The 19,763-nt window shown below is 48.7% G+C and overlaps 1 protein-coding gene across 1 annotated transcript in view; it reads left to right on the top strand.

Annotated features, from left to right (window-relative positions):
* Igf2bp1 (insulin-like growth factor 2 mRNA binding protein 1) overlaps positions 1-19,532 on the top strand; it is a 42,794-nt gene extending 23,262 nt beyond the window's left edge. The window contains 13 exon segments of the mRNA NM_175594.2: positions 2,441-2,489; positions 3,048-3,099; positions 6,876-6,939; positions 7,927-8,208; positions 8,990-9,124; positions 10,997-11,119; positions 11,806-11,941; positions 14,019-14,141; positions 14,583-14,702; positions 15,420-15,494; positions 16,362-16,493; positions 16,750-16,863; positions 19,291-19,532. Coding sequence (NP_783184.1) covers positions 2,441-2,489; positions 3,048-3,099; positions 6,876-6,939; positions 7,927-8,208; positions 8,990-9,124; positions 10,997-11,119; positions 11,806-11,941; positions 14,019-14,141; positions 14,583-14,702; positions 15,420-15,494; positions 16,362-16,493; positions 16,750-16,863; positions 19,291-19,383 — 1,498 coding nt within the window. The 3' untranslated portion in view covers positions 19,384-19,532.
* The last annotated feature ends 231 nt before the right edge of the window (positions 19,533-19,763 follow it).

Raw genomic sequence — 19,763 nt, 5'->3', positions numbered from 1 at the left:
CAGAAATGGGCTTGTTGGTTTCTCATGCGTGTGTGTCTGACAGCACAGCACGTCTGACATAGCTGGATCGGGCATTCACTTTCTGATCCTCCTGCCAGTACTGTGGGTGCTGGAATCACAGGGGTTTGACACCCTGCTTGCCTATCCGTTAAGTGCTGGAACTTGAGCTCAGGGCTTTGTGTCTGCCACAGACAAGTGTGCACACTGAGTTACATCCATCTGTCTTTCTTCCTTTTGCTATCACTACAATGTCGCCTCCTGACTGGCCTACGCATGCATCATGCTTTAGACTGTTGACCGCATGCATCGTGCTTTAGACTGTTGACCGCATGCATCGTGCTTTAGACTGTTGAGATCATGGCTCATGCCTTCAGGCCCAGCCCAATCTGTTTCGTCCAAGCAGATCCATCTTTCCTTTAGCTTTTTACTTTTTCTTTTTCAAGACCGGATTTCTCTGTATAATCTTGGCTGTCTTGGGACTCATTGTGTAGATTAAGCTGACCTTGAACTCATAGAGATCCGCCTGCCTCTGCCTCCTGAGTGCTGGGTTTGGGGAGAAAAAAAGAGGTTGGGTTAGGGTCAGGGCTGACATAGCTAGAGGAGCCGCAGCCACCACCGCTCCACTCAGATGTTCTTTACTGTACCTGGTAGATAAAGAATTGTCCTTCTCAGAATTTCACACTAAAGTGGATCCCAGAGCCCCTTCTATCTCTCTGCTTTGGTAGAGACTGCCTGGGACAGCTACGGCCAGCACAAATTCAGTTAGGACACTGCATTCCTTTTTGCTTGCCCCACCCCACAGCTGGATACCAGCTCATCTTGTAGGCCACTGAGGGCAGAGCGTACTTGACTCAGCATTATTTTACATTGTACGCTGGCATTTGCCTCTGAGTATACCTGTGCGCCGCGTGCTCGCAGTGTCTGTGGGGGGCCAGGAGAGGGCATATGATCTTCCTCTGGAGAAGGTTGTGACCCACCCTGGTGTGCTGGCAATTAAATCCTGCTCCTCTAGAAGAGCATCCAGTACTCTGATCCAGTACTGCCGTCTTTCCAACCCAGGGCCTTGTCTTTGAACTAAGGGTTTGTGCGGGATCAAAGATATACAGAGATCTAAATGACAATTGACTAACACATCAAGTCGATTTAAATGTCTTAAACTCCGGGATTAAGGTATTGATTTCGGTGTTTAGCAGTGTCTCTGGGTTGCTCTGGGCCTTAGCCCTGAACCTGCATTCCTCAAGGGAAATCAACTTTTTTCAGAGCCATTTGAAGCCTGGGATAGAGTAAGTATAAAGTATATAGTCAGTCACCTGGGAGAAAAAAGGTGGTCCTGATGCTGGGCTGTGTGTGTGTCGATCACTCTGGAGAACCTTAACCATTCGTAGATTCATCTATTGTTACACACTAAGGACTCACTCCACATCTCTACTAAGCGCCTTACAAATACTATCTAATGCCACCTGCTACCTGTGAATGGGTATTACTCCTGTTGTACAAAGGGGAGACCGGGGCTCAAAGAAGTTAAGTACTCTTCTCAAGATCAGTGCTAATAAGTGGTTTAGATCCCTAGCTGTGCCAAGGGCTTAACCACTGTACTATTATCTTATGCAATTGTTCACATGTATTGTTTCCTCTAATACCACCGGAGCACCTGGGCCAGGCATCCCGCCTCTTTTGTTCATTGCTGTGCCCTAGCCCCGGGAGCAAAGGAGAGCTTGAAGAAGGTGCCCGCTAAAGAGGTCTTAGATTAACTTACAGTTACTGTCTTACTTGACAGATTTGCTTTATTTTAAATTACATGTGTGTGAGTATATAACCAGTGAGTCAGGTGCCTGAAGTGAGCTGGGGTTCAGGCAGTTGTGAGCCTGAAGAGTGGGACTTCAGTCCTGTAAGAGCCCCAGGCCCCCTTTCTCCTGTCTCCTGACTTTGTTGTGATGGAGAGGGAAGTTCGTAGAAAGCTACCGTAGCAAGCATCAAAACGGTGTGTTTGCTCTTTTGCTGTCATTATGCCGAGGACCTCTGATTCTGAGTTCCTCTCTGACCGCTGTCAGGTAAAGCTTCATCTGCTCTGAAATCTGCATCCTTGTTGGGTTTTTTCGTTTTTTTTTTTTTTTTTTTCTTCTTCCCCTGAGGTGAGGTTTTACTGTTTATTCTGACTGTGCTTTAACTATGGAGATCAAGTTGGCCTGGAGCTCACAGAGACCTGCCTGCCTCTGCCTCTTAAGAGCTTGGATTAAAGGCACATGCCACCCTCCTGGTTTAGGGTGCTGTTTTATGGGCTGGAGATCTAGCATGTGCAGATTCTGTCCCTAGCAGTGGGGAGGAAGCCACCATCTTATGATTTTGGTGAGATAACAAGCTGGGACAGGACTAGAAACTGCTGAGTCTTGGGCCTAAAGCATCTGGAATTGTCTAAATCATTCTTTTCCTTTCTTTTCAGGAGTCGGAAAATACAGATCCGGAATATTCCACCTCAGCTCCGATGGGAAGTACGTGTTTGGAGAGGTTAATGCACAGGTTGGGTGGAGACTGGTCATGGGACTGTCCGACTGAGTTGGTAGGAATAGCTAGTCTCTCTGTCCGACTGAGTTGGTAGGAATAGCTAGTCTCTCTGTCCGACTGAGTTGGTAGGAATAGCTAGTCTCTCTGTCCGACTGAGTTGGTAGGAATAACTAGTCTCTCTGTCCGACTGAGTTGGTAGGAATAGCTAGTCTCTCTGTCCGACTGAGTTGGTAGGAATAACTAGTCTCCACTGGGTGTGAGGTTAATAGGATCTCATTTTTCACTCATGCTCTGGGGCGAGAGGCATTAAGGAGGTAGGAAGAGTGTTTCTAGAACTTTCTGATGGCAGAAGTCTGAATCTGCTCCAAAAAGGCCCTTAACCCAGAGTCAGGTGCATTCCTGCAAACACTGACGATGCATCGCGTTTCGGGCCCTAAGGGATGGAACTTTGGGACCAAATGTCTGGCTCCTGCTGGTGCCCCAGAGCTTTGGGGTGGGGGTATTCAGGCCCCAGGATGCTCAGACACCTTTTCTCCCCTCTCCAGGTGCTGGATAGCCTTCTGGCCCAGTACGGCACAGTGGAGAACTGTGAGCAAGGTAAGACCGGACAGCAGCCAAGTGGCTCAGCACCAGGCAGTTCTGTGATCAGATCCATTGGGAACACAGATGGGCATAGCCCATGTGCTGGACACTGGTTCCAGCATTCGTCCTTCTGTGGGTGGAGCCATGAGACTGGACTACTGTGTGATGAGCAGTCTGAGCACCCTTTTCCTTGTTTTCAGTAAGACAGGCTCTCGCAGGGTAGCCTTGGCTGGCCTGGAACTTCCCTCTGTCGCCCAAGTGCTGGGATTAAAGCCCCGGGCTACCACCACACCCAGCCTCATTACCTTTCTCAGTGAGGAGTCTCAGTCCCAAGCTTACAAGAATCACAATAGTTCAGTAATTTAAGAACAGAAACTTGTAAGGGCTGGGTGCATTTATTTAGTTTCAGCTTTTGAGAGGCAGGAAGAGTTCTGTGAGTGTGAGGCCAGCCTCATGTACATAGACCTGCAGTACATAGACCTTGTCCTCCTCCTCCTCCTCTTCTTCCTCCTCCTCTTCTTCCTCCTCCTCTTCCTCCTCTTCTTCCTCCTCCTCTTCCTCCTCCTCCTCCTCTTCTTCCTCTTCCTCCTCTTCTTCCTCCTCTTCCTCCTCTTCTTCTTCTTCTTCTTTTTTTTTTTTTTTTTACTATTTTTATTTACTTAATGAATGAGTGCTCTATCTGCACGTGTACCTGGATGTCAGAAGAGGGCATCTCAGACCTCATTACAGATGGTTGTGAGCCACCATGTGGTTGCTGGGATTTGAACTCAGGACCTCTGCAAGAGCAGGTGGTGCTCTTAACCACTGAGCCCTCTCTCCAGTCTGAGAGACCTTGTCTGTACAAGGAAAAAGTCCTGGGTGTGTTAGTAGACTGCCTCCATCTCAGCACTTCAGTGGGTCTACAAGAGTGAGTTCCAGAAGAGCCAGGGCTACATGGAGAAACATACATACATACATACATACATACATACATACATACATACATACATGGGATGGGGGTGGGAGAGGGCTGGAGAGATGGTTCAGTGATTAAGAGCACTGGCTATTCTTCCAGAGACCGAGATTTGATTTCTAGCCCTCAGAGGTGGCTCACAGCCATCTGTAATTTCAGTTCCACATAAAATCAAAATGAAGGACAAGTTTGAAAAAAGTTTATTCCTTAATAGTTTGATGGGCAGGCAAAACCTTTTTGCTATTGGGTTCACAGAGGGAAGTGTAGGAATCCTAAGCTGTAAAAAGTATTAGATGTGATTTCGAGGTCTTCTGCTTCTAGTGTAAATCTTTTCCAGAGGAAATGAGTTTGGAGTGGTTTGGTTGCACACCCCAACATGAGGCTGTTTTAGATTTTTTTTTTTTACAAAAGCCAACCCAGGAACATTGCATGTTCATGGGTATCATGGCCTGCTTCAATTGAGGCAGGCCTGTCAGTCTCCTCAGTCGCTTCTTGGTGAAAACATTTAAAATCTTGTCACTCTCTGAAGTTCATAGGGCAGTGTGGTCTGTTGCTATCATACCACGTAGAAAGGAGCACTCCTGATGTACTCTTTTGTCTGTCTGTCACTCTGCTCACCAATCAGCTCTTCTGGGGCCTCCTTCCCTATAATCCATATTCTCCGTTCAGTGAGACTCCTCCCCCTCCAGTCTTCCTTCTCTTTCTTCCCCTTTTTTCTGTGGTTTCCTCTCCTTTGACCTCCCTTTCTCCACCGTTTCCTTCTTCTGGTCTTCACTCTTCCCCTGTTTCATGTTCCTGAGAGCACAGGGTTTCTTGTCCTTCAGAACCTGCTTATTTAATTTAACTGAGTAATCTGCTTCCAGCTGGTTGTCTCAGATGACAGCATTTCAAATTTTTACAGCAAATAGTATTCCATTGTGCCTGATGTGTGTTGGGAAGGCACAGGATGAGTGCCTTTCTTCTGTGTGAACAGTGTAGCAGCCCACTTGTGAAAGAAGCAGCAGTGTGAGGTCTGTGTTCATTTGTAAATTCTCTGTGGGAAGGGTAAGCAGTACCTGTGGCATTCTCTGCCCTAACCTAGCTGGCCTTTCCACGCCAGGGCATAGCCGAAGGTGCTGGTGGCTGTCGCCCAGCCCTGCTGCAGTGAGGCTCATAAATTAGACAGACTGGGTAGCCACTCACTGAGGTGGCAGCTGTCTGGGCTGTGAACAACAGGCTCTGTCCGGCTGACCACCTCACTCTATCCCTGGAACCCACGTGGTGGATAGAGGGAGCTGACTCTCTAAGTTGTCCTCTGACCTCTACTCGCGTGAACACAGGCAGACCTGAAATAGTTTTCAGTGATTAAAAAAGCATAAAAGGAGCCCACAAACCTACAAACCCCAGGTTGGCCTCAGAAACAGTCCTGTTCAGCAATTGTCATCCTGCAGCCACCACACTGAGCTCTGTCAGCTGTCAGGCTTTCTTTGTAGGCAGACCCTTGCAGTGTAGTCCTTGTACTCACTCAGCCCAGGCTGCGGAGGAGATCTCAGCCAGTTTTCTCCCTGTTCGCCATGTGTGTGCAGTGCCCAAAGAGGCCAGAGGGTGGCGGCTGATTCCTTGGAAATAGAGTTACTGAAGGTTATGATCTGCCTGCCATGTGGGTGCTGGGATTGAACTGTGACCTGTGGGTGAGCAGCCAGTGCTCTTGGCCACTGAGTCATCTCTTTCTCTTTTTTTCCTTTTCTTTTCTTTTCTTTTTTTTTTTAAGCCACCTTTAAAAGTACAGTGTAGTCTTGAACTCTGAACTTTCCTCTTTCATCTCCCAAGTGCCGAGACCGCAGGTACACGCTGCGATGCTTTGCCTGAAGCTCTTTCTCTTCTTTTTTTTTTCTTTTTTTCCGGAGCTGGGGACCGAACCCAGGGCCTTGCGCTTGCTAGGCAAGCGCTCTACCACTGAGCTAAATCCCCAACCCCCTTTCTCTTCTTTTAAATGTAGTAGCTCCACCCTCTACTGTCAGTGGGTTAGTCCTTGTCCTGGTGGCGGTCAAGGTCATCCTTAGCTCCATGCCAGCCTGTGGCGTTTAGTGAGTCCCTGACTCACAAGGCTTATTAGTAGAGTGTTGCATGTGTAAAGGCCCTGGGTTTAATCTCCAGCGATGCAAAATGAATTAATGAATAATAAATAATAAATCCAAGTTTGGTCCTGAGTTCAATTCCCATCAACCACGTGGTGGTTCACAACCATCTACAATGGGTTCTGATGCCCTCTGCTGGCCTGCAGGTGTACGTGCAGATAGAGCACTCATACATTAAATTAAAAAAAAAATCTTAAAACAAAACAAAACAAATTCAAGCTTTTGGATGGAAATCCTTCTTGGGACCCATGAGTGTGATGGCCTGATGCTGATGTGTCCCATGTCTGCCATCAAGAAGTCTAGCATACGTGAGCCCAGAATTCCTTCTCTGGGGAAGCTCACAGAATGGATTTAGATAATTCCAAATCTCTTGAGCTATTGAGAGAAGGAAACTAAAAGCCATTTTTTTTCTTGAGGTGTTACCTCTGTAAATGGCTAATCTCACCCATTGGGTGTTGCTTGTTTGCTAATTAACGTTCCCAGGGTAAGCGGCCTCCAGTGCTGGGATTTGCGTGGAGGAGGGGGTATTTTCCTTGCTACGCCATTGCTACATCTGAAAGCCAGAAAGATTCCAGCTCAGCCTCCAGTGTCTGTGAAGGAGGTCATCTGAATTGTTTTTCACTGTCCTCCGAGTGTATTCTCAGCCTGCTGCGTCCTCTGTTGACGGTTGGGGTTCGTCAGCAGAGCTCTAACTGTGGTGGACTGTTCTGTTGTCTCCTCAGTGAACACCGAGAGTGAGACGGCGGTGGTCAACGTCACCTACTCTAACCGGGAGCAGACCAGGCAGTGAGTACCTCAGAAGTGGGCCTGGGGGGCCTCTGAGGGGGTTAGGGGCGGGTTCTCCTTGGACCCCCGTAATATGGGAGGGACCCATGGCTGGGTCCAGGCAGACTGGAATTCTCAGCTGGCTTCTGATTGGTTCAGCTGGCCCCAGGATCCCATAAAAGGTCTTTTAGGGGCATGTTAAAGGAACAAGAATTTTCTCACTTCGGGGGAGGGGGATGACTGGCAGGAAGAGATTGCCTCTGGGTGCCTGGGCACACCAGTCCTGTCCTGTGTTGATGGCGCCATCTTTTGGTTGTGAGGGGGAACTGCCTCATTCAAAACAGATCAAAGGTGCGCATATTTTCTCTTTTGAGATCATAGTGGCCTCCAACTCACTTTGGTAGCCAAGGGCAACCCTGAATTCTGCCCCTGTTTCCCGAGCATTGGGGTTATGGGTGTGGATTACTGCAGCTGCATCCGGTGCGATGCCGGATGGTTAGGAGCTTGGGGACACGTTTCTAGGTTCCTCGAGTCCCCCCCCACCACCACCATCACAGGTCCCAGCTCCTCAGCCCTGGAATCGGCCCTTAGGAGTCTCGCTCCCTGAAGTGGTCAGAACACGTGTTGTACATTGATTAGTTTTAGCTCTGACTGGCTGTCACAGGGTGTTTACACACACACACACACACACACACACACACACACACCGGCTTCAACATCTTCCAGTGGTCTTAGGTGGAAATTTTTTTTATTATTTTTTATTGGAAGATTTTTATGAACAATAAATGCCAAGGAAGCAAGTGGCATTGCTGTATCAGTTACTTTTCCGTTCGTGTCTTCTCTCTCAGACCAGAAAGTTCCATAGTGATGGAGGGGTGGTAGACAGAAGGTTAGCTACAGTATCCCCAGTGTGTTCCCATCTGTAACTCAGTAGGTGCTTTTTGGGTAAGGACGGCACTTGGTATGGTTGGCATGAGTTGGAGTGACAATTGGACTACCTGTTCCTAGAGCCATCATGAAGCTAAATGGCCATCAACTGGAGAACCATGCCCTGAAGGTTTCCTACATACCTGATGAGCAGATAGCACAAGGTCCTGAGAATGGGCGCCGTGGAGGCTTTGGGTCTCGAGGCCAGCCCAGGCAGGGGTCACCGGTAGCAGCAGGGGCGCCAGCCAAGCAGCAGCAGGTGGACATCCCTCTCCGGCTCCTGGTGCCCACGCAGTATGTAGGCGCCATCATTGGCAAGGAGGGTGCCACCATCCGAAACATCACAAAACAGACTCAGTCCAAGTGAGTGTTGGGAAAGGGAGGTGGATGCAGGGAAGAGGTGGGCCTGGGGCAGCTCCGGGAAGCACATGGTTTGGGCATCAGCACTTTTGTCCTTGGAATGTTGCAAGGGACGGTCACTGTTGCCAGTGTTACCTCTGTGTTAAGAGTTGGGCAAATGAGGAGGCAGATGGGTCTGGGTTTACTGTCTCCAGAAGGAAGAGTTGCTCATATCAGGGTGCTCCAGGATACTCAGTCCTGTGAGCTGGGAGTTAGCCACTGGTCGGGTACTCTGGGATAAGTAGCCACTTCATGATGGTCACAAGCTGGACAGCCTGGCTTAAAAAAGGTCAGGGTTCTTTGGCATAAGTCGTAATTATGTCCCATTGTAGTACGGCCACCTGCTTTCCTGTTGTTACAGATAAACAGTGGTTATGGGGAAGAACGGCTCAGCTCGTATCCCTAACATACACAGTAAATCATGATTATTTACTTGTCGTTGGGGCAGTGTGTCTTCCAGTACATTGTTTGAAAAAGGACACTGGAAGGAGAAAGATAACTGTACAGTCATACACAGCTGGGGAATATCCCCATCCAGTAGCTGTGAGGTGGCCTGCATTGTCCTTTTAGAGATGGGCAGAGCAACACCTGGCTGTGGCTCCCAGGCCCCTTCTTGAGTTTCCTGGTTCTATACTTGACAGGCCCCATTCTAAGGAGAGTGGACGCTAGGCTTTTAATTGACAAGAGATGGGGAAGTCCGGTGTTACTGGAGACAACTAACCAGCTTTCTCCTTGTGGTGCTCAGGATAGACGTGCACAGGAAGGAGAACGCGGGGGCTGCGGAGAAGGCCATCAGTGTGCACTCGACCCCTGAAGGCTGCTCCTCGGCCTGTAAGATGATCTTGGAGATTATGCACAAGGAGGCAAAGGACACCAAGACGTAAGACCCAGCTGCACTCGTGACGGCGATGCACAGCTTTCGTTTTCTGGTTTTTCTTTTTTGGCTGCACCAAGAGTGAAGGCCAGGGCTTTACACCTCCCAGGCAGGAAATTTGCTGCTGAACCATGCGCCGCCCTCAGGCCACCCTCAGACTTGTTAATAGCAGCGAAACAGATTAAGAGAGAGTCGCAGGCTGTACACAAACGTAGGAGTTGGCAGATAAGCTCTTATCCTTGTATAATTGTATAGAAATCTTATATACTCGATGTTTATATTTGTGTCTATGTATATGCATATATGTATATGTATATATATGGGTGTGTGTGCATTAGGGTCTTCGTGAATGGAGTATGCAGGTAGATGTGTTAGCACAGAGGTCAGGCTGAAATCCCTCTATGCCTTTTATAAACTCTTTGGTCACCTCGGTCAGTAAATACAAAGTTCCTACAGAAAGGGAAGCGACAGAGGGCTTGAAATATAGCATGGTAGCATGCAGTGGATGCCTGCATGTGTGAGGACCTGACTGTGGGCCCCTCTAATGCAGAACAGTGCAGGGGATTCACTTACAATAATTTGGTTCTGGGTCCTGTGGAAGGGTGGGGTATTTGAGGTAGGATCCCTGTACCCTGGTTAGCCCTGAACTGCTGTGACCCTGCTCTCTGCTATACCACCTCACCAGGCTTCCGTTTCTACTCATTTTCTTGAGACTGGCTTGGGGTGGAGAGATGGCTCAGCCGTTAAGAGCAGATATTGTCCTATTAGGACCAAACTTCACATCTCACCCATCTTCATACTGGGTGTCTCACAAACTCAAGCTCCAAGCGATCCAATGCCTCATCTTCTGACTGACTTCCACAGGCAACTTCACATCACCCTACCTCCCACACACAATCTTTGAGAAGAGCGGGTCTTCCACAGGCTGTGCTCATGGGTGTTCTTAAATCCGCTGATAATTAAGCATCATCACACTAAGTTTAGTTGTTTTCCTTTTTCACTTGTTTTTTGTTTAGTTTTGTTTGAGACAAAGTGTCTCCATTTGAGGCTGGCCTTGAACTCACAGAGCTCTGCCTGCCTCTCTGCCTCCTGTGCACCGTAATGTCTGTCTAAGTGGTTTTGTTGTTGTTGTTTTTTTTTTTTTTAATTCTTTTAATTTTTAATTTCTTTTTTTTAAAGATTTATTTATTTATTATATATAAGTACACTGTAGCTGTCTTCAGACACACCAGAAGAGGGCATCAGAACTCTTTACAGATGGCTGTGAGCCACCATGTGGTTGCTGGGAATTGAACTCAGGACCTCTGGAAGAGCAGTCGGGTGCTCTTAACCGCTGAGCCATCTCTCCAGCCCTTGTTGTTGTTTTTTAAGACAGCTTTTCTTTTTAGGGTTCAACTAGTATAATAATGCTGTGCTTGTTTGCGGATTGCCTAGGTTAGCCTAGAATTCCTGGATCCTCCAGCTTCAGCCCAAGCAGCTGGGACTGGAAGGCAAATGCCAGCACATTGTGTGTCCTTTCTTTCTTCACCTTAGGGGTGAAGCCTGGGCCTCATGCTGGACAGACAACAGTACTACTGAGCTAAGTCCCCAAGCCAAGTGTGCACAGTTTTTAGTGTGCAGTCATATGACGTTCCATTTGCATGTGTTGACCATGTACCTGTTGCCTGTGATCACAAACATAAATAAAACTGTGGCTCCCGAATTTCAGACTGCAGTCCTTGTCCCCCATTTCTCTGTCCAACACTGAGCTCTGCTGGGTTTGTAATCTTGACAGCTTGGCTCAGGGTTTGTTCTGGGTTCGCATAGTTGGGTAAGTTGGGTAACATAGTTCGGTCTTTGTTGACATCATTGACCAGGCTGTCCCCCACTTCCTCCCAGGGCAGACGAAGTTCCCCTGAAGATCCTGGCTCATAATAACTTCGTGGGGCGACTCATTGGAAAGGAAGGGCGGAACTTGAAGAAAGTGGAGCAGGATACAGAGACTAAGATCACCATCTCCTCGTAAGTCTCTCAGTGGTTTCCTCCTCAGCGGTGGTGAACTCAGGGTGGGGTACAAGGGACCTGCCACTAAGCCTTAGCACAACCCCTTTTTGGGATGAATCGAATTGGAGAAGTGGTGAGATCATTTTGTCCTGCTCAATAAGGGCTGGAGCACCTTAAGACCTCCCCTTGGCACAACGTTCTAGATTCGTGCATCACCACGAAAGCCTGCTGTGAGGCCTGTTCTTGAGGTATGTCTGCCACTGTGAGAGGTGCACAAATCGTGGTTCTTTTCAGCCGGGGCGTACTGGGCTTAAAGCTGTTTGCAGAGTAACTCTGCTGCACAACAGCACATGGAGGTCTGCCTGCGGCAATTTGAGTGTCTGACGACCACAACCTTTCATGATTAGCTTGTGTTCCCACAGACAGAATTGTTGGGATTAGGTCACTCACCTTGCCCTGGTTACCTGAAGGCCAGAGATCGGGCTCCTGTCCAGAAGTTAGGCATCCTTTAGAAATGCTGGGCCTGTACTCAGTTGGTCTGCCCTGGTTACCTGAAAGCTGGAGAAAGGGCCACTGGCTAGAAGTTAGGCATTTTTTAGGAATGCTGGGCCTGTCCTCAGTTGGTCTTTGGCTTTGTTCCTAGCTGGGGTCTGGTTCTCATCCTGCACTGCCCACTGCTTGACACTGTCCTGCTTTCTTGCCAGGCTCCAGGATCTCACGCTCTATAACCCTGAAAGGACCATAACTGTGAAGGGGGCCATTGAGAACTGCTGCAGGGCTGAGCAGGAGATCATGAAGAAAGTTCGAGAGGCTTACGAGAATGACGTGGCTGCCATGAGCGTGAGTGAGAGGCACCTTCTTCATGTGTTGCTGGAGTTGAGTCTAGGCCTTGGAGATAGCTCTGAGCTACATCCCAAGCTCCTCTTGCACCCTTCTCTGACCTCAGTAAGGGTGGCAGCAGGCAGGGTGACCAGCACAGCCTTGCAGAATCACTTTTATTTAAAAATTTACTTGTTTTATGTTTGTGCATGTTTTGCCTGTGTGTATCTCAGGACACTGTGTATCCCAGGTTCTTGCCAAGGCCAGAAGAGGGCACTGGACTCTCCAGAACTAAAATTATAGATGGTTGTGGGCCATCTTGTAGGTGCTTAAAATTGAACCTGTGGAGTCCTTTGGAAGAGTAGCCAGTGCCCTTAACCACTGAGCTACATTTCCAGCTCCTCGGTTTGTGCTTCTGGACTTAACTTATTTAAATTTGTTTTTTGGTGGTGGTGGTGGTGGGGATCAAGTCTGGAGTCTTGCACATTGCAGGCAGACTGTCTGTTGTTGGAATGGGTTAGTGTTTTTATTCACGGGGCTCATCATGTGGCTGCTGGGCTGGAGGTAGAGTCCTGGGTCTCATGGATTCTGTACTTTAGCCAATCTGTGATCTATATGATTTCACCTAGTGAAACTTGTATACTATAGTAGACAGAAGGGTCACAACTTTAACTTTAACTGAGACAGTACTGTACTATGTAGGCTAGAACAGAATTCAATGCTACCTTAGCCTCCCAAGCGCTGGACTTATAGGCATGTGTTCACACAGAGGATTTTTCTTTTTCTTTTTCTTTTTTTTTAAGATTTATTTATTTATTTTATGTATATGAGTACACTTCAGACACAACAGAAGAGGGCATTAGATCTCATTACAGATGGCTATGAAACACGATGTGATTGCTGGAATTTGAACTCAGGACCTCTGGAAGAGCAGTCAGCGCTCTTAACCACTGAGCCATCTCTCCAGCCCTTTTCTTTCTTTTCTTTTTTTTTCTTTTTTTTTCTCTTTTTTTTCTTTTTCTTTTCTTTTTTTTTTTTTTTTTGGTTCTTTTTTTTTTTTTTTTGGTTCTTTTTTTTTCGGAGCTGGGGACCGAACCCAGGGCCTTGCGCTTCCTAGGCAAGCGCTCTACCACTGAGCTAAATCCCCAGCCCCTTTCTTTCTTTTCTTAATGTGTATGTGTGGATAGGTATGTATGTATGGGTGGTTAAGTGTGTGTATGGGGGGTTGGGGATTTAGCTCAGTGGTAGAGCGCTTGCCTAGGAAACTCAAGGCCCTGGGTTCAGTCCCCAGCTCCGAAAAAAAGAACCAAAAAAAAAAAAAGTGTGTGTATGGGTGGTTAGGTGTGTGTATGGGTGGTTAGGTGTGTGTGGGTGAATAGGCATGCATATGTAGAGGCCCGAGGAGGACATTGGGTGTCATCCTCTTATTTCATTCAGACATGGCTTTTACCAAATCTGGAGCTTGGTGGGTGACAGCAAGACCCAGCAATCCTGTCTCTGCCCCGCAAAGTCCATTGAGCTTAGGGTCACCTTGTTGGTGTTCACCCTTCGATGCTAGTGTTCCTGCTGAGCCATTCTACCATCTCAAGTTAAGGTTGTTTGTCACCGTTTGTCTCGTTTCATTGAGACAGGGTCTCAGTGTCACCTAGGCTGACTTAGAACTTGTTAAGTAAACCAGGCTAGCTTATGACTCAGAACCCTCTGCTCTGCCTCTGCCTCCTGGTGCTGGGCTTTATTCTGTCTTACCCAGCCCCACCTTGAGCTTTTAGAGGAAACTGGAGATAGCAGGAAGGCTCAGAAGTACTACAGGCTCAGAACTACCTTGGCCCTAGGAATCAAAGGAAACGTCTCAGCTTCTCATCGAATGGCAGCACAGTCTCAGGTTATGAGCATGGTGGCAGACATAACTAGGGAGCCTGCGGGACTTACCAGTTCAGTCCGTGAGGACATTTCCATGACCCATGGCTCCATAGTGCCAGGCAGGTTATGTAGAAAAGCAAATAAGTCTTGTAGAGCTCTGCCTGCTCTAGGGGCACTGGCCAGAGCCACATGCCAGAGTTCAGTCAGCAGGCTGACAATACCTCCCTCTCTCCTACAGTTGCAGTCTCACCTCATCCCTGGTCTCAACCTGGCTGCTGTCGGTCTCTTCCCAGCTTCTTCTAGTGCCGTTCCGCCTCCTCCCAGCAGCGTCACTGGGGCTGCTCCCTATGGCTCCTTCATGGTAGGTGGAAGGTCTTATTACCCGCAAGTCTGAGGGTCTGGGACATTGGCAAGAGGGAGGGAAGAGAGTCCTCTGCAGCCAGAATGCCAGCTACAAGGAGAGGAGCCCAGCCGAGGCATCAGCCCCAGTGGAGGAGTGGCTTTCCACTTGGTTTTACCTCCCTTTAGTTGGAGGTGAGAGATCGTGGCACCCTCTTTTTTTTTTTTTTTTTGGTTCTTTTTTTTTGGAGCTGGGGACTGAACCCAGGGCCTTGCGCTTCCTAGGCAAGCGCTCTACCACTGAGCTAAATCCCCAACCCCTCGTGGTACCCTCTTATTGTCCAGGGTGCAGCTAGGTACCCACATCTGTTACTTTTGGACAAGGTATGGCAGCTGAGTGGAGGGGCTCCTGGGTCCTGCCTCCCTCCCTGGTCCTTTGGTAAGGAGTCCCCTGTCCTGGCAGCAGGCTCCGGAGCAGGAGATGGTACAGGTGTTCATCCCCGCCCAGGCTGTGGGCGCCATCATCGGCAAGAAGGGCCAGCACATCAAACAGCTCTCCCGGTTCGCCAGCGCCTCCATCAAGGTGATTTGCTCTTGAGTTCTTCCAGGTCTCTATCAAATCCAGTCCCCTTCACACTTCACACTGGGAATGAGAAGCCCACCCTTGTGAGTGTCTTCAGTGCTTCTCAGTTTCCAGGCTAGACAGGAGGCAGGATGAGCGTACACAGCAGGCCGAGTGAGCGTCTGCAGTGATGTAGAATAGACCTAGTCCAACCCCATTCCAACCCCGCACCCCTGCTGGCAAGTCTCAGTGTCCTGCCTTGTGTGGCAAGTCTGTCAGTGTCCTGGTGTAGGACACCGGAAGCAGGTGGCGCCTCACTCTGAATACCATCTATGCTGGTTGTCCTTTAACCACCCTGGATCATGGATCCTGGAGAACAAGGAGTCTCTCCTCAGGAAGCCAGTGCTGTTTATCTCCATTTAAAGCTTTGTGGTTCCCTCCCTGACGCCAAGAGCTGTAGCCCCCTGCACGCTCGCCCCAGTCATCTCATAACCCCCTGCCTCTTGGCAGCAGTCTTCTAAAACCCTCAGGTGGGGTTGGTGTTGGTTCAGTCCTACTGTGTGCGGGTCACCGAGGCAGGTCCTTCAAGCACCTGTGCCATTACCACAGTTCTTGTGTGCAGACAGGAACTTGGGCTCTTAGTTCTTCCCTCTCAGAATGGGCACTGGGAGGGAAGTAGAGGGCCTGAGATGCCTTGTCTCCTGGAAGCAGTGCCCTCTGACCAGCTCTGTTTTGTAGATTGCTCCACCAGAAACACCTGACTCCAAAGTTCGAATGGTTGTCATCACTGGACCCCCAGAGGCTCAGTTCAAGGTCTGATCTCTATTGTTCTTCCTCGGTGGGTACAGGGGAACTGAGGTTGGGAACTTAACACATGCAAGAAAAACCATGTGGCAGCTTCTGCTCCCTGTCAAATTCCTGTCCCATTTTCCAGTCTTTTCTACAGGACACCCAGCTGCAAAGCTGCTTTTCAGGTGCTCCCAAGCTCAATTTCTGTTCATTTCCTCCTTCCTTCCTCACCTCCTCATGGTTCACACAGGCATGTGAGAAAGAAGAAGTCAGGCGTTTGCATTTGATACCAACGCACCTTCTTTCTGTTTGTGCTGCTTCACCTGATCTCTGTGAGGACAGGCTGGGGGCTCCCTAGTCACCCAAGGCGTGTCATTTCATGCTTTTCATGGTTGAGATTCGATAGCTTTTTTTTTTTTTTTTTTTTTTTTTTTTTTGGTTCTTTTTTTCGGAGTTGGGGACCGAACCCAGGGCCTTGCGCTTCCTAGGCAAGCGCTCTACCACTGAGCTAAATCCCCAACCCCGATGCAATAGCTATTACCACATCCATATAAGTCATTCCAGAATGAATGAGTGTGGTGTACCCTTTGAGGTGGTCTCAGTAGATTAGCAGGCCCAGAACTGGCTGTGCAGACCCAATTTGACTCTGAACTTGTGAACAAGCCTCTGTAGTGCTGGGGTATTCCTTTACTCATGGGTCATAATCTGAGGGTCTCTCTCCAGCATTATGGGTAATCAGGGGAACCTTAAAGGTTCCCCACTGAGGTTTTAGCTGCTTGGTTTTCTTAGGTAGAGTTCTGGCTAACTTGATAGAAAAGGCTGGACCAGAGCCTGGGCCCACACTCCTATGTAGATACATGGCCACTTTTAACCATGACCTCCTCTCTCTAGGCTCAGGGAAGAATCTATGGCAAACTAAAAGAAGAGAATTTCTTTGGTCCCAAGGAGGAAGTAAAGCTGGAGACCCACATCCGGGTCCCAGCTTCAGCAGCTGGCCGGGTCATTGGCAAAGGTGGCAAAACGGTGAGCTCTGAGGGCTGCGAGACAAGCCTTGGACTCTAAACCCACACCTTTGTCTGGCTTTTTCTCCCCTGCTGTCATTGTCCACCTTTCACCCACCCTCCACTTCCCCCGTGGTCTTTATTTTCTTGCTGTGGTGCTACGTATTATTGAGCCCAGGGCCTGATCTGTGCTAAGCGGATGGTCTGCACCTGAGGTGCCTCGTCCCCCATGCACAGTTGTTGCTGGCACGCTGAGCGCTCTTGCGTCCCACCCCTAGGTGAATGAGCTGCAGAACTTGACCGCAGCCGAGGTGGTCGTGCCGAGAGACCAGACCCCAGACGAGAACGACCAAGTCATTGTTAAGATCATCGGACATTTCTATGCCAGCCAGGTATGTGCCATGCTCCCCTATGTACCACAGGACTCAGGAGTCAGTAGCAGAGAAATGAGGGCTCTTAAGGTTGGTCGGTGTGACTTGCACAGGACCTATTATGACCTCCCCTGCTCTCGGCTGGGTTGGTCTTGGTCAGATTGCAAGGGGGTGTATGTAAAGATGTGTTGTTCCCTTTTAGACTTCAAAGTGGTTCTGTGGGTAAAGTGCTTACTTACAACTCTGGGGTGTACAACACTCAGGCGACAGACAGGTGGATCTCTTCAGTTCAAGGCCAGCCTGGTCTGAGCCATCACAGAGAAACTGACCAGAGTGAGGGAAAAATGTTTACCACTAAACCTAAACGCAGTCTCCAGTGCTGACAGGGCGGCAGAGAGACAACTGCAAATCACAGTTCAAAGAAGTTTATGTATGATATTAATGACTGTGTATGTCATATCTTCATAATCTCTATGGTTATCCTGGACCCCTTTTAAACTGGATAGGAAGTTAGCATTGGTCCTTGAAGGGGGCCCTGTTCATCCTCTGCCCTACCAGGAACTCAGCATCTAGATGAGGCTCACTTTCCACTCAGTAATCCATCAGATTCCGCCTCCTGAGAGCTGGGCTCACATGTGTGCCACCATACCTGGCTTTCTTTTTTTTTTTTTTAAAGGTCTTTTTTTATTTATTTTATGTATATGAGTACACTGTCGCTCTCTTCAGACATACCAGAAGAGGGCCTCGGATCCCATTACAGATGGTTATGAGCCACCATGTGGTTGCTGGGAATTGAACTCAGGACCTCTGGAAGAGCAGTCAGTGCTCTTAACTGCTGAGCCATCTCTCCAGCCCCATACCTAGCTTTCTATGTTTGTCACTGACTATGAAGTCACAGGAAAGGGAGTCAATCTCATGTTCCAAATTTTGTTGACCCTCAGCAAGGGGCAGAAAAGGTTGACAAAAGGGTTTTCCTCAGCCCCCAAACATTACCATGGTGTTACATCTTTAGTTGTACTGTGCTGTGGCCTCCAGGGGCTGCTTGAACAATTAGGGCAAGAATAAATGCCTTCAACTCAGGCCACACAGCCTCTGCTCTCTTACCTGGTATTGGTAACTAACTGCCTCTTAAGGATCTTTGAGGAAGTGAGAGCCTCGGGGACGATAGCGAAGATTTATGATTATGAAAGACTCAGCTCTGTCTCACGGGCTTTGTGCCTCTTAACTCAGTTACACCCCAAAGAGCCCCATTATTCAAGTGGATGACATGAGGCTTGTAAGGATGAATCGCAGGCCCAGTTCGCACAGTACTAGGTGTGGTACAGACATTATTTTGGTTGTTCAGAAAAAGGAGTTGGTGGGAATCTATGTTTTTAAAAAAAAGTTCAACAAAGCCAATGAGATCTTTTCCCTCCTCCTCCTTTTGTGTGTGTGCATGCATGCGTGTGAGACAAGACAGATTCACTCTGTAGCTTGAACTGGCTTCAACTCTTGGGCAGTCCTGTCTTTATCTCCCACGTTGAGATCATGTGAGACGTCACCGCTCCCGGTCCAACTCAGGCAGTACTTATGGACGGACCAGTTTTCTTTTCAGTGGAGTACTCTGTCTGTGGGAAGGAAATAGTTAGGAAAATCTTCCATGTGGAGCCCACTTTGCAGTTAGTTGATTTTGCATCTTAACACTTCATTCTTACTCCTGGGGAAACTTGAAAAGATCTCACTGTGTAGCCCTGATGTGGAACTGGCTACCTAGATCAAGCTGGTCTCTAACTCAGGTCCATCTGCCTCTGCCTCTCAGCTGCAGAGATGTGCCCCTATAACCAGTGGGAAGAAACTTTGAGATTTTTGTAAAAATGTGAATGTGTGATTTGCTGGCATGTACGTCTGTGTACCCCCAGAAGGCGGAAAACGGCACTGAGCTTTTCTGGAAAGGCATTATCAGTTGTTGGCTCCCGTGTAGGAGCCGGGATAAGCACCAGGGTCCCTGAATGAGCAGCTAGTGCTCCTAACTACTGAGCAATGGAAGGAATTTTTGAGAAGCTTTCCTTCTTAGAAGAAAGTGGAAGCTATTCTCGGGTGCTTCATCCATTTCACGGGGAGCTGATTGTTCCGTCCCTGCCGGCTACCCCGTGATCCGGCATTTTACTCTCTTGCCTGCACAGTTTCTCTCCATAGCCCCGGAAGCAGTACCTTCTAATTTATGAATGGGTTACCATGAAATGTCCTTAGTCCTAGGAACCGCCCTCCCATTTTAGCTTCATTAGCGTGTCACAGTGGTAACTCTCCCTTGAATGGACAGATGGACAGACCGACGACCGATGGACATACACACCCTTACTCAGGTTTCCCTCTATTTAATAGTCTATTGAGCTGCAAATGCCATTTCTGTTGTTGGTATGCTAAGCTCCTCTCCCTGTGGAAATCCTCACCTGCCTGTTCTGAATGCAGATGGCCCAGCGGAAGATCCGAGACATCCTGGCTCAAGTTAAGCAGCAGCACCAGAAGGGACAGAGCAACCAGGCCCAGGCACGAAGGAAGTGACCCCGCCCTTTCCTGTCCCATTGGCTCCAGATCAGCAGGCCGAACACAGGACTGGAGGGCGGGTGGAGGGCCGGCGTGCTCCTCCTAGCAGGCCTGAGAATGAGTGGGAATCAGGGCGTTTGGGTCTGGCTGGAGATCAGGTTTGCACACTGTCTTGAGAAAAATGTTCCAGTGAGGAATCCTGATCTCTCGCCCCCAATTCAGCCCGCTGGCCGCAGCCCGCCTACCCCTGGAATGTCACCATTGCAGTTGTAGCTTGGGTTGCTTTTAAACGTGGATTGTCTTGAGGAAGCTCTCCAACCTCCATCAGAAGGATGGGTCAGATCCCAGTGGGGAAGAGAAATAAAATTTCCTTCAGGTTTTATAAAACCTCAAAGGAC

The sequence above is a fragment of the Rattus norvegicus genome, chromosome 10, assembly GCF_036323735.1.
Source record: "Rattus norvegicus strain BN/NHsdMcwi chromosome 10, GRCr8, whole genome shotgun sequence".
In the NCBI taxonomy this organism is placed as follows: domain Eukaryota; kingdom Metazoa; phylum Chordata; class Mammalia; order Rodentia; family Muridae; genus Rattus; species Rattus norvegicus.
This window is presented reverse-complemented; position numbering and strand designations above follow the sequence as displayed.